Below are 12,600 nucleotides of genomic sequence, written 5' to 3'. Positions count from 1 at the left end.
AAATGGCTGCAAGGAATATGTCATCAAGTCCCTGCTATGCTTCATAATTAAATGCAAAACTTGCCCCATTCATAGACCACCTCCTTATTCTCATGAGTATGCATGCCATCTCTTTCTCTTGCATTAGCAGGGGAAAAAACGTTGCATAACTCCAGGTAGTGGTTTCTTCAAACTTAATGAAAACTTGTCCTTTCTCTTATTCCTACCCAGGGTTTATTAAACAGTCAAGATCTCCAGGGAAAGTAGACAGAATCCTTGGAAATCACTAATACTGCATACGCATCCAAAGGCTCTTTGACCAGATCATAGGAAAGGCTTCTGTTCCAAGGATGTATAGTTATATTCTCAAATCAGTCAGCAAGTATTGAAGGGATGGCTGGGCACAGGGCAGGGAAGTTGTTTAGTAGGGCTTGTTCAAACACTTACGTTTAGGAGAAAGCACAGAAGACTGCCTCCTGTATGCTTTCAAGTGCAACTGCCCAAATTCCCAAGATCACTCTCAGCAACTTGTCTCTAGTACTCCAGGAAGGGTCCATGGAGCATGCTGGATGACACATTGCTGAGGATGTCGTCTCATTGTTTTACATGTGCCCAGCACCTAGTAGATACCTAATTTTACCTTGGACATACAGTTGCCTGAAATAGCCCGAAGAGGCAAGACAAAGTCTATGACATCTAAAAGCAATGAACCATGAGTGGAAATGAGGCTCAGCCCTGGAAAGTGAGCCAAAGGAAGGAAAGATGAACAGCAGGAATAACCACAGTGTGTTCTAGAGATGGTGTAGGGGACGCTAGAACTCGATTGTTGTGATGAGAAGGAAGAGCCTAGACTAGGGTAGGAAAGAGTAAAGAAGCCTTTAAAGACAACAAGGATTTCTACTCGACTGGGCTCTGCTGAGAGGAGAGGCACATTCACTTACATCTCTACAGACAGGCATTGGGAGTAAGAATGGCAGGCAGACCTCAGGAGAGGTACAAAGATGAAGATGAGGAAGGGGAAGGTATGCAAGAGATGTCAACAGAGAAACAACAGCAAAGAAACATAAAAGTTAGCGGAGATGCTTTGGGGCTATGCAGGATTGAACTGAAGAGATCAAATGTAGCAGCAAGGTTTGCTGGAAGATGGTACAGCAATTGAGCAGGGGGAAAGTGCAAGCCAGGTTCAGAGGCTGCCTCTAAGACCTTTGTCCAAATGCAGCGGAGGTAACAATGGCAGCCGTGTTTCCTGGCTGAAGATCGACTATACTAGCCACCTCTCAAGAAGCACCACAGGGCCCGTTCCGTGCCATAGGGTCATTGCTAAGGTCCATGCACCTGGGAGACATACCTTCAAAGTGGAAGACAGAACATGTGAGGGATGCCTGCATCTCATGTTGTAAAGCAGCAGCTAATTTTTTGATATACGAAGGATGACAGTTCATTGTTGCTGCTGGTCAAGAAAGAAAATAAGCAACTGACCTCTATAGAAAAGAAGAGAAAAATACCAGAATTTATGACAGTAAGATTTTAATAAAAAAATTATGAAAAATACTGGGGTGGCCAGTCTAAAAAGTGAACAACATGCAGGCAATTTTTCATTTCTCTCTTCCCCACTGCTAGCCATAACCTGTTCTTTTTCTTTCTTTGAATTTTTTTGTTTTGTTTTTCAAGATAAGGTTTCTCTGTGTAACCCAGGCTGTCCTGGAATTCAATCTTTAGACCAGGCTGGCCTCAAACTGCCTGTCTCTGACTCCCTAGTGCTAGGATTAAAGGCATGTGCCACCATGCCCAACTTGCACTTACTTTTTTAGCACTGAAACTTTGTCCTTTTGCAGACCTACAATATATATATATATATATATATATATATATATATCTGTTAGTCATTCTGATCAGAGTATTTCTTCAGTTTCCATATCCCAAGCAATTAACTATGCACACTCTGACTAACTTAAGCCTCCCCCCACCCCCTCTGTGTGTGTGCATGTCAAGTCAGAGGTCATCCTTAGGAGCCATCCAGGTTGCCTTTTGAGATGTGGTCTCTTGTCTATTAGGAGGGGCAGCCCAGTGATCTGCTTGTCTACAGTTCCCCAGTGCTGACATTAGAATCCCACACAACACTCCTAGCTTTTTTTTTTTACATTTGTTGTAGGATCAAACTCAGGCCCTTGAAAGCACTTTACCAACTTAGCCATCTCCCCAGCACTTAAGTCTTGTTTAAACTGACAAAACAATCTTCAGGGCAGTGAGCAATTTCTGAGGTCACCCTGATGGTCAACCCTCAGATTCACTGGAAAGAAGAAAACAGCTCCCCTGTTCTAGACTGAGTTACTCCAAACTAAAGCACCCTCTAACATTTGTAGTCCACGTGTCAAAAGGCCTTCAGAATTCAAAGCAGGGTATCTTTCCACATTAGACCTTGGTCAAGGAAAAGTATGAGTGCTGGCCGGGTCACAGACACTACAGCTCTGTGCAGCCAGGGACCGTCCACATGCATTCCCGGGACAGGCCATTTTCTCTACATTCAGCAATCAGCTTATAAATAGAAGCCGATTAAAGGGAGCACTCATGGCTCTTTCTTCTTGGCTTAGCTGCTTCTGCTATGAACACAGACCTATTCAACATCCTGGCCAAACCAAGGAGAATACAGGGGTTGGGATCCCTTTGAGGCTAAGAGATAGAGACTTGCATGGCCTTGCCAGAAAGATTGTATCTTCAATTCTGAATGACTTCTGTTGTACATGGTGGTTACTTCTATACCGAAATCCTGCCCTGGATGTCCCAGGATGGTGTCCTGAGTTGGGAGTGAAATGTAGCAGGAAAGGTTCTGCTCACATAAAGCAGTGTCGGGGGAAGGAAGGAAGGAAAAGTCAGTATTCAAGTTTGAGGTTCCAGTGAATCAAGAGTTAAAAAGTGCTGTGCCCTGGGGCCGAGGAGATGGTTTGCTGGGTAAACTGTCTGCAGCACAAGCATGGAGGAGCTGAGTTTTGATCCCCAGCACTCATGTTTTGGGTTTGTTTTGTTTTTGTTTTAAGATGCTAGGTGGAGCAGTGTGTGTCTGTAAATCTAGCCCCCTGTTGAGAGAGACAGGCAGATCTGGGTCTTGCTGGCCAATCAGTCCAGGCTGAGTGAGAGACCCTGCCTGGGAAAAAGTAAGGTAGAAGAAAACTAAAAAAAAAAAAAAAAAAAAAAAATCCTAACATCAACTTTCTGCTTCCACACAGGCCCACAGGGACACACAGACCTAGGGAAGGATACACACACACCTTCAAAAAAGTTTGGATTGAACATAATTGAGGCAAAGAACTCTCCAAGTCTAGCCCTGTGTACATGCACCTAGTTTTATGGAAAGCAGAATCTAGTGAGACCTAAGAAAGGGAGGCCACACTCTAGTGTTTCACCAGCTCTGAAAAGCTCCAACCTCTGATGAGCTTCACATGACAATCTGATGAGCTCTTCATTATCTAGAACCTTCAGGGAAAGTAGGGTGTCTGCTACAGTAGTGACATGTGTCCATGAGTCACATTCAGAACCACTGCTCAACACCTTTTTGGGACTAGGATACCCATGGGGGATGTGCAAGGACAGGAAAATGGATTCCTTTTCCAAAGCTGACTGAACCTGGAGTTGCACAGTTGGAACCTGGTTTACATAACTCTAGGCCACTTATGATTGTCAAGCTAACTGTTGGTAATGAGATGGGGGGGTTGTGGGTTTTTTTTTTTAATGGATATAACACCCCATTTGGAGAAGGCACGGTTCCCAGCTGATTTTTCACAAACATCATAAAATTCTGCTAATTCCTTTCTGTTAGCTTAGATTCCATTTGGATAGTGGGTAAGCAAAGGTTACTGTCTTTTTTTTTATTGAAGACGAAAGTCTGCTTCCTTGAAGAGGGCCGTTTTCTGGTTCTTCTAGAGGTTCTCAACTTTTCTAATGCTGTGACCCTTTAGTACAGCTCCTCATGTTGTGCTGACCCCCAGCCACAAAATTATTTTCATCGCTACTCCATAAGTGTAATTTTCTACTGTTATGAATCATAATGTAAATATCTGTGTTTTCTGATGGTCTTGGGTGACCTCTGTGAAAGGGTTCTTCTTCTCCCAGAGGGGTCAAAACTCACAAGTTGAGAACCACTGTTCTAAAGCCTCCACATCAAACCCAAAGTGTCCCCTCCTGGATGAAGTACACAAATCATGCCTTTCTGCCCTCTCACTGTGAGCAGGACAGTGTGTGTCCAGGACTGCAGTGGTTTGTAGGGGTGGGGTGACTTTTCCAAGGCTCTCTCTTGATGAGATAGGTGTTTTAATGGCACAGATAAGAGCAAACCAGAGCCCCAGTTCAGATGGGATTTCTTCTGCCTCACAGTCTACATTTTACCTCAAAAAGTATCCCTATTCCTAATTTCAGACTAGAGAGCCATCGGTTCATAATGGTCCAGGTTACCCTTCAATATTCCATCCTGTAAGAGAGGTAGGGGATGTAGTTCAATAGGCAGATGGCTTGCCTTATATGCCCAGCACTCTGGATTCAATTCCCAGCATCAAGTAAACGAGCCATAAAGGCTTATAACTATAATCCCAGCTCCAGAGGTGGAGAATCAAGGTCATCCTGGAATACATATAGCAAGTTCAATGCCAGCCTAGGGAGTAAGGGGAGAGGGAGAGGGGGAGGGAGGGAGGGAGGGAAGGAAGGAAGGAAGGAAGGAAGGAAGGAAGGAAGGAAGGAAGGAAGGAAGGAAGAGAAAGCAGGCTATGTCTTCCCTGATTTCCTCCTACAAGCCAGGCTGCTGTCCCTGAAGCAGCTCCCCCACTTACTGTCCACCCTAGAAAAACATCTGAATGTATTTAGAGCCATCCCTCTCCCATCAGATCTGTGGCCTCTGAAGACGGAACAAATGTCTGGGAAAAGGGCATCTCCATGTGTTAAATTAACCTAGCCCGTGGAGCTGAGACCCAGTCTGGCATCTCTGCAGCTATCTCTGCCACAAGGCAAGAGGGCTTCAGGACTGTAAACCAGGTTTCTGCATTAAAGCTTTCCTGCACACAGGAGTCCCGGAGGGAGGGCAAGCCTGCCTCCCATCCCCACTGGAAAGCTCCATGATAAAGAACAGCTTATCCACTTGCCCCTTTCCCCACTCTGAGGAGCCTAATGCAAAGGCGTTCCCTCAGCATATGGAATAAAATGTTGACCCAATTAATCTTGAACAGCAGCCAGCATCTCTGGCTCCAAGGTGCCTCAACTGTAGGAGAGCCATTTGGGAAGCTAGCAATTTCATGCAGTCCCTCTCCACATTCATGGGTTGGCTTGCTGGCTCTTAGGCTACGTACAGTGATGGAACACCCCAAGGCAGGTAGTTTCTCTACAGTCCCACCTGTCAGAGGACCAATCAAGGCACACATACCATCTTACAGCGACACATAGGAATCCTGGGAAGTATGAGACATTTTACAATGGCGGAATAGAAGCAAGAGTCTTCACTATCAGCTGATGAAATCCCAGACTTCTGGAAAGGCTAATCACAGAGCACGAGGCAAATCGATTTGATTATAAATTCAAACCAGTGGCAATTTTCTTCTTCATAGCAAGTTCTCTGCAATGCTGGCACAGTGTGCTAAATCTCCCAACCCATGTATTCACACAGGTTCTTATGTAGTAGGTACACATTAGACATACAGCACAGACACACATTATCACAACTTTAAAATTCAGCACTTTCTCAACAGAATCAAAGAAGGCCTTTGGGACCTGCTGGTACACCAACTTGAACCTTTCTGGGACTTTGAGATTGTTGACACAAAGACCTGCAGAAGGGATCCCTTGCTGCAAGAGTTTTAACTGGAAAAGTAAGGCGACAGCCTCAAAAAACCTGGATAAGACACTCTCCCTAAAGGCAATGTTTTAATAAACAGAGACCATGTTGATTCCTTCCTTTTTTCCTAGCCAAACTTGATAGGCCATTTTCTTTCACTTAACATTAGCTCATGTTTTGTGGAGATACCAAACCTTCTTTATAATTGTTATTTTAATGGTCGCAGCAAGTGAGTGTACGCCATCATTGACTTGACTGTTTACCTGTTATTGGTAGACTGTTAGCAGCTTCCATTTCTCGTGCCTTCAAGTTGAACTGAGCATGCTTTTTATCTGTGTTATTAATTTAAAACAGAGCAGAGATGACACGGTCTCAGGTCTCACTAAATCTAAAACTACAGGGTTTATATATTTACAGCTCACATTTGATTATGAAATTTAATTCGAGAGTAATTAAGACAAAATTTATATTCTACACAGCTCAACAGCATCTAGATCTCCCTGAGCCAGGCAGGCCCAACCATGACTTGCCACTTTCCAAAGCATTTCCACATGAAATCTAATACAAGTTATGGACTCATGCTGCTCTGCACATAAGAGATTTGCCCAAAGGACTGGCACCTCTAGCTGTATGGAGTGACCATGGGAGCCATGCTAGAAATGCCACTCAAGTCTCAGTCACCTCAGACTTCAAGGCACCCCTTAGTTTGTGCACCAACAACAGACACATTCCAGGACCCTTGCTGGAGGTCTCCCATAACCCACACCTGATACATAATATGAGAAGGCCAGGAGACTGACTCATTCACTATTCAGATGTCTGATGCTTTATTATTGTTGTTGTTGTTGTTATTATTATTAAAGGGTCTTAGTAATTATTATTAGTAGTAGTAGTATTAGTATTAGTATTAGTATTAGTATTAGTATTACTAAAGTAAGGGTCTTAGTAAGTATCACTGGCTAGCCCAGAACCTGTTGTGTAGACGGGGCTGGTTTCAGGCTTGCAATGATCCCCTTGTCCCTGGCTCCATTTGTTGGTACTGCAGGTACATGCTACCATGCCTGGCTTAGCTGATACTTTTTGAAGTCGACTAGGGGTCATGCCAAGTAACAGATTTCTTTGCTTATGATGGTTCTTTAGAGAATGTTATTCAGAGACTTATGGTGCCCTTCAAAGTCTCAACATAAAGTATGAGGATAGCAAAGGAGTCTTCCCAGCAGGCAAGGGGACCCCAAGGTTCAAATGAGAAGATGGGAGTGAAATGCACAGGCATCGGCTGGCATTTGTTAGCACACAGGAGTGCATGCATAGGGTCTAGAGAGATGGCTTGGCACTCATACTGCTCTTGCAGAGGACCCAAGTCCAGTTCCCAGCACCCCTGACAGGCAGTTCATAAGAGCCCATAATTCCTGCTCAAGCGGCTTCCAACGCCTCTAGCCTTTTGGAGCATCTCTACTCATAAACATAAACATAATAAAAAAGACAATAAAAATCAATCTTCAAACCTGCCCATAGGCACAAGGCTCTAGGGTCAACTCTCAGTACAGGCCCCCCCAAAACAAAGAACTTACTTATTTTTTATCTTTATTTTCACTAATAAGGGAATAGTGTTTTACATACTTAGCAACTCTGTAAAACCCGAAAAGCTGTGAGTTCTGTTTTTTACTATTTTCCTTTTACTACCAGCAATTAATTCCTCTGATTTGCTTTATGAGTTTGATGGTCTGGTCTAACACTCAGCAAACCAGTGGAGTGATGGAAGAAAATTATTTCAGTGCAGTTCCTGGCAAATCCTGATGATGAATAGCAAGGCAGGACAAACTTACTCAGACACACATTTTTCAGGACCGGCAGGGAAAAGGCTGAAAAATGACTACTAAATTGCTTTTTGTAAAAATGCTCTCTCTTTCAAATTTTCCCTAGTATGAAGGTCTCCTTCAGAATGATGGCACAATACATTCTGACACACCTACATGGCAAGAGAGCCAAAGAACACTCACAGATAAGAACGGGGGTTAGGATTTAATTTTCTTATTATATCCCCAGTTTCCAATGCTCTTCCCCCACACCAACTTCTGAGTATATGTGTTTTACTTGTTGGGAAGGTAGCTATTATCTGTGCTGGCAGGCTTGCTCTGCCCCCAGCCCCCAACCCCCGGGCATAATCCCCTCCTCCACTGTATGAGCCTTGATATTAATGTATTACATCTCTGGTCCATTCTACTGATCCCCTACTCTCTAAAACTGTCCCGGAGGTTGAGTTTCAGATTACAGACATCTGCTGATAGCTCCAGCATCTACTTGAAAGCCTTGATTCTGAGGACAAAACTCAGGACAATAGAAGCCTTGGGCATTCATGGTTGGAAAGGCTAATGCAGGGTTGTCATGGTGGTGATGCTCACTTGGCGACATTGCTGGTCGTCACACTGGGATAACCTTTCTGTTTGGGAGAAGCCAGGGATGCTGCTGACTGCTGTGGCTGCTGAGCATTCTGCACTGTGCTGAGCCTTCCACTTCTTCCTACTAGGAGAGCAGCAGCTGAGTAACCCTGGTCTGAATTGAACCAAAGGCTGCAGAGATGATTTTAGGGTATCCTCACACCTAAGTACCCATTCGTGTTCAGCATTATTATGAAGAATTGGGAATTGGATTTGCCTCTGAGTCTTTCATGCTGTAAACACCTGTGTGTGGGTGGGGCAGTGGGGGCTTGCAAGGTAGCAAAGGCCAGTGTAGCAGAAGTATAACCCACTGCAGAGAAGGCATAGATCATGTGATACCACTAAGTCAAGGGCTTGGAGTTCCTCTCTTCCTCTCCTCAGCAAGCCACTATGCCTACTGGCCTACAGTGCTGACAAGGATTAAGAACAGAAGAAGCATTGGACCTGGCCTTGGACATCTGGGTCTGTTGGACAGTGTGAGCCTGGGGTTTGGAGGGTCATTGCCCACCTGTGCTTTTCACCTGCGGTGTGAGTTTGAACAAGTGGCATACCATACCTCCGTGATATGGAAATGTTGACACCGAATGTAAGGAAAATAAACATCTACCCCCCACTCCCTGACCCCATAAGTAGTGGCCACTCTGTAAATATCTCCATTGCCATGGTGTTTCCTAAGAATGTCTCCTCCAGGTCTCTGGGCTAGGGTCTTACCTATAGTGCCGCCAAGGTTACCATGACTACCCCTGCAAATCCTCTGCCTCAGGACAGAGCTTGAGTTCTGTTGACAGTAGGCTGGACAATGTGGCTTTTACTGACCTTGGCTCATCTCTGACTTTGCATCCGTGAACACTTGGGTTCTGATGCCAGGGCCTCCTGTGTACTCATATCCTACCAGCTGACCACTTGACTCTCAAATGCCAGAAATCCAGTGAAAGCTAGTTCACAAACAGCATGCTTATCTATCTTCTGTTTGCTTTTATTTTGCCAAACCTCGGATTGAACCCAGGTCCTCATACATACTATGAACATGCTCTACCACTGAGCTTTATCTCAGACCTGTTTTTACTTTATTTGGCGACAAGGGTTCATTAATCTATCCTGCCTGGCCCTGAACTCACTTCACTCTGTAGCCCGAGCAGGCCTTATACTTGTGATTCTCCAGCCTCAGCTTTCCAAGTAGCTGGAATCAGAAAGTTGCACCACAGGCCCAGCCTCACTGTATCTTGCTTCAAGTGCAGCCCCCAAGAAAGTTCCTCGGTGTGCAATAAGCAGCTGCGAATCTGCTTATCTAATAAAGGGAAGGCACTTACCCTCCTGGTATTCCCCAGCGAATCATTGGCCACCTGCATCTCTTTAGCTGCATTTAATAGCTCAGCCCAAGATGAATCTGCATGATTAACAGAAAGGCTCCTGATTTTATTTTCTTTCAGCATTTAAATGCTAGAACAACTACCATTGTTGTCATTTTTTTCCAGGGGGTGTGATCAAAACACAAAATTTGATTCGAGAAGGAATAATTTATTTTTTTTAAGTAATTCCCAAATACCATTCTCTGTGGAATCACAGAACAGAGATGGTATTGCTGCTTTTGTAGACTCAGGGAAACCCATGTTGTGTTCATGACTGTTTCTAGAAGCCATACTCCCCAACATGACTTATCCTCAGAGATAACCCTGTGGAGGAGTATGGCTAGCTAGAGTCCATGTTGACTGACCCTGGATCCTGCCTGCAAGGCTGTCCCTGGAGCTGTGTCTATCTGCTCAGGATCTAGAATCTTCAGGAAGTCTTTAATAACTGTTGGATTCCAATAATAGATTAATTACATCATCCTTCTCCCCCCCCCAAAAAAAGTAGTAAAAATCCTAAACTAAATAAGTTGCATTTGGTAAACCATCTGCCTACAGAGTGGAGACACACATGTGGAAAAAATAATTCGGAAAGCTGACGAAGCAGCAGCGACATTGGGCTGCTTGATGAATATAGTAAAACAGGTTTGCCTAATGGGGAAACAAGCATTACTATCAAACGAAAAACGAGTGTATCCCACATGGAAAAGTAAGCAGGCTTTAATATCAAGAAGCAGTTCATGCTGTGCCTGCCAGCAACTCCCCGCCTGTCTGATTTTCCTTAACATAAAGGCCGACCTCACCTGTTTAAAAATAATTAGGAAGCTGGCAGCTGTAATTTCGCTGTAAGTCCATTCGGCTGCATTTGTGTGTGTGCTTCTGACCCACTGACGCTTCTGTTGCTGTCTCTGCATGCAGGCACCATGGTCAGCAAGGACTCCAGTAGATGCATACTCACGACACCAGAGCAGGAAGTAGAGCCAGCTGCCTGTCTGGCCCTGGAGATGAGATATGCCCTAGACCCCAACCGGCAGATCAAAAAGCGGAACAAAGCCCTGCAGGTGCGCTTTAAGGATATCTGTGAGGCCCAGAATGAGCAGAGGGACACACAGCTATCTTCAGGACCTCTGGGGGAGAAGCGAGAGGCCAAGGCCGTGTCCTGTAGGGCAGCATACCGTAAGTATATGACAGTGCCCGCACGCCGATCCATTCCCAATGTCACCAAGAGCACGGGTGTGCAGACCTCACCAGACCTTCGCAAGTGTTACCAGACATTCCCGCTGGACCGCAAGAAAGGCAGTCTCAAAGGCCTGCCAGCTGAAGATGCCTTCAAAAGCCAGAACAATGGGTTTCTAGCAGATTCAAAAGAGAAGAGCGAGGCAGGACCCATGGAGGACCCCCAGCCTTGCAGTGCAGGAAGGATTCACAAGACCACAGCATTGGTTTTCCATTCCAACGAGCATGTGAATGCACTGGACCAACCTTCTGGGGTCAACTGTGCAGAGCTCTGCAAGACTCCAGACATGCTTGGCTACCCTGAAGCTCTATTGCAGAACTCTCGGCCTCCCTCTGAGGAGCCCATCCACCAGCTGCAGGGGAGAGCTAAGCTGGACAGGAGCACCCTGGACTCAGAGGAGTCCACTCCGCTTACCCATGGAAGGGTGTTTAAAACAGAGGTTGCCACTGTGTACCCGCCTGCCATCAGTACCAGGGCCCCTGAACCTGGCTTGTCAAACTCTGCTGCTGCCAGCCAATGGTCTCTCTGCCCTGCAGAGGAGGAGCAGAGGAGGGCTGCCCACCTCAATGGACTGCAGGCATCCTCGGGCTCTGCTCTGGCCTGCTCACCCCCAGTGCAGTGCCTGTCCCCAGAATGTAGTGAACAGCCCCTGCAGAACCAGCCCAGCCCCACAGCTGGGGTGGGGGATGAAGAACACCATCAAATTGTGCCTCACACAGAAGTGGTAGACCTCAAGGCCCAGCTGCAGGTGATGGAGAACTTAATCAGCTCTAGCCAGGAGACCATCAAAATGCTGTTGGGAGTCATTCAGGAGCTGGAGAAAGGAGAGGCCCATCGGGAAGGGTATGTATGTCAGCTGCGTCTTATTCCCTGCAGGCTTACCACTTAGTTGCCTCATCAACAGCCCCGGAGTCCCATCCCTAAGGAGTCTATTGCCAGTGTTTCTGTGTCAGGGCTATAGTCTGAAGAACTAGTGAGTTACAAGGGTCACAGGTGTGTCAAAGGCCAGGCTTCCTGGCACACTCAACTCTGACATTCATTTGTTGGTTAGTGTTTTACCCATCTGGTTTCAAACTCTATCTGTATATCCAGAGTTGATAGGTCTTCCTTGTGATCTATTCAGATTAATGTTTCTGATCTTGATGAATTGTAAGACATATACCAGTTCAAAATAACTACATAAGAGGCCATTTGATTCTTAGGAATCCCATTATAGTAGAGGGGGAAAACAAATCAGATGGCATTAGGAAAGTAAATGCTAGCGAGTGATAAATGATTTCAGTAGGATTGGTATTCTGGACCATATCGGGTTTTGTGTAATATAGTCTTTGGTTTTCATTCTTTTCCTGGACACACAGAGGCAGAGCCCCTCTTTAGGCAAGCCCTATCCATAAATGATTAGGAGGCAGACACCCACACCCATGATTTGTCTTTGGTATCCATTTGGATTACAACACAGTTCAACATCAACAAAAGCTTGTTGGACTTGACCAGCTCTTGATCATCCAAGCTATGAAACACATCTCCCCCAGCCCTCACTGTGGACAAGGCTGCCAGGGCTGGTTCTGTGCATCTTCAAAAGCGCCCAGGGCTCACCAGCCTTTGTCTGACCTGCCAAGCCTTCTCTTTTCCAGCCCTTTGAAACCGCCTCATCTGCTCCGCCCTATGTTCTTGGGGTTGGATGTAAGTCTGTGCCCTCTTGTCCATGGGGCTGGTACCCTTTACTCTGTGGGTGAAGCAAGCTGGCAGCAGTGTGATGAGGGGAAGCCAGGTAATACATTATCATTG

At 45.6% G+C, this 12,600-nt stretch overlaps 2 protein-coding genes across 2 annotated transcripts in view; one reads left to right on the top strand and one right to left on the bottom strand.

Moving 5' to 3' along the window:
• Dock1 (dedicator of cytokinesis 1) overlaps positions 1 to 12,600 on the bottom strand; it is a 453,773-nt gene that overhangs the window by 243,157 nt on the left and 198,016 nt on the right. The window lies entirely within an intron of this gene.
• Positions 1 to 12,600, top strand: part of Insyn2a (inhibitory synaptic factor 2A) — a 56,450-nt gene that overhangs the window by 8,571 nt on the left and 35,279 nt on the right. Inside the window, exon 2 of the mRNA XM_036196894.1 lies at positions 10,494 to 11,655. Within this exon, the coding sequence (XP_036052787.1) occupies positions 10,499 to 11,655 (1,157 nt within the window). The 5' untranslated portion in view covers positions 10,494 to 10,498. The remainder of the gene's footprint in view (positions 1 to 10,493; positions 11,656 to 12,600) is intronic.

Source organism: Onychomys torridus, chromosome 1 (assembly GCF_903995425.1).
Source record: "Onychomys torridus chromosome 1, mOncTor1.1, whole genome shotgun sequence".
NCBI lineage: Eukaryota > Metazoa > Chordata > Mammalia > Rodentia > Cricetidae > Onychomys > Onychomys torridus.
Note: the sequence above shows the minus strand (reverse complement) of the source record. Positions and strands in the feature narration are given on the sequence as shown.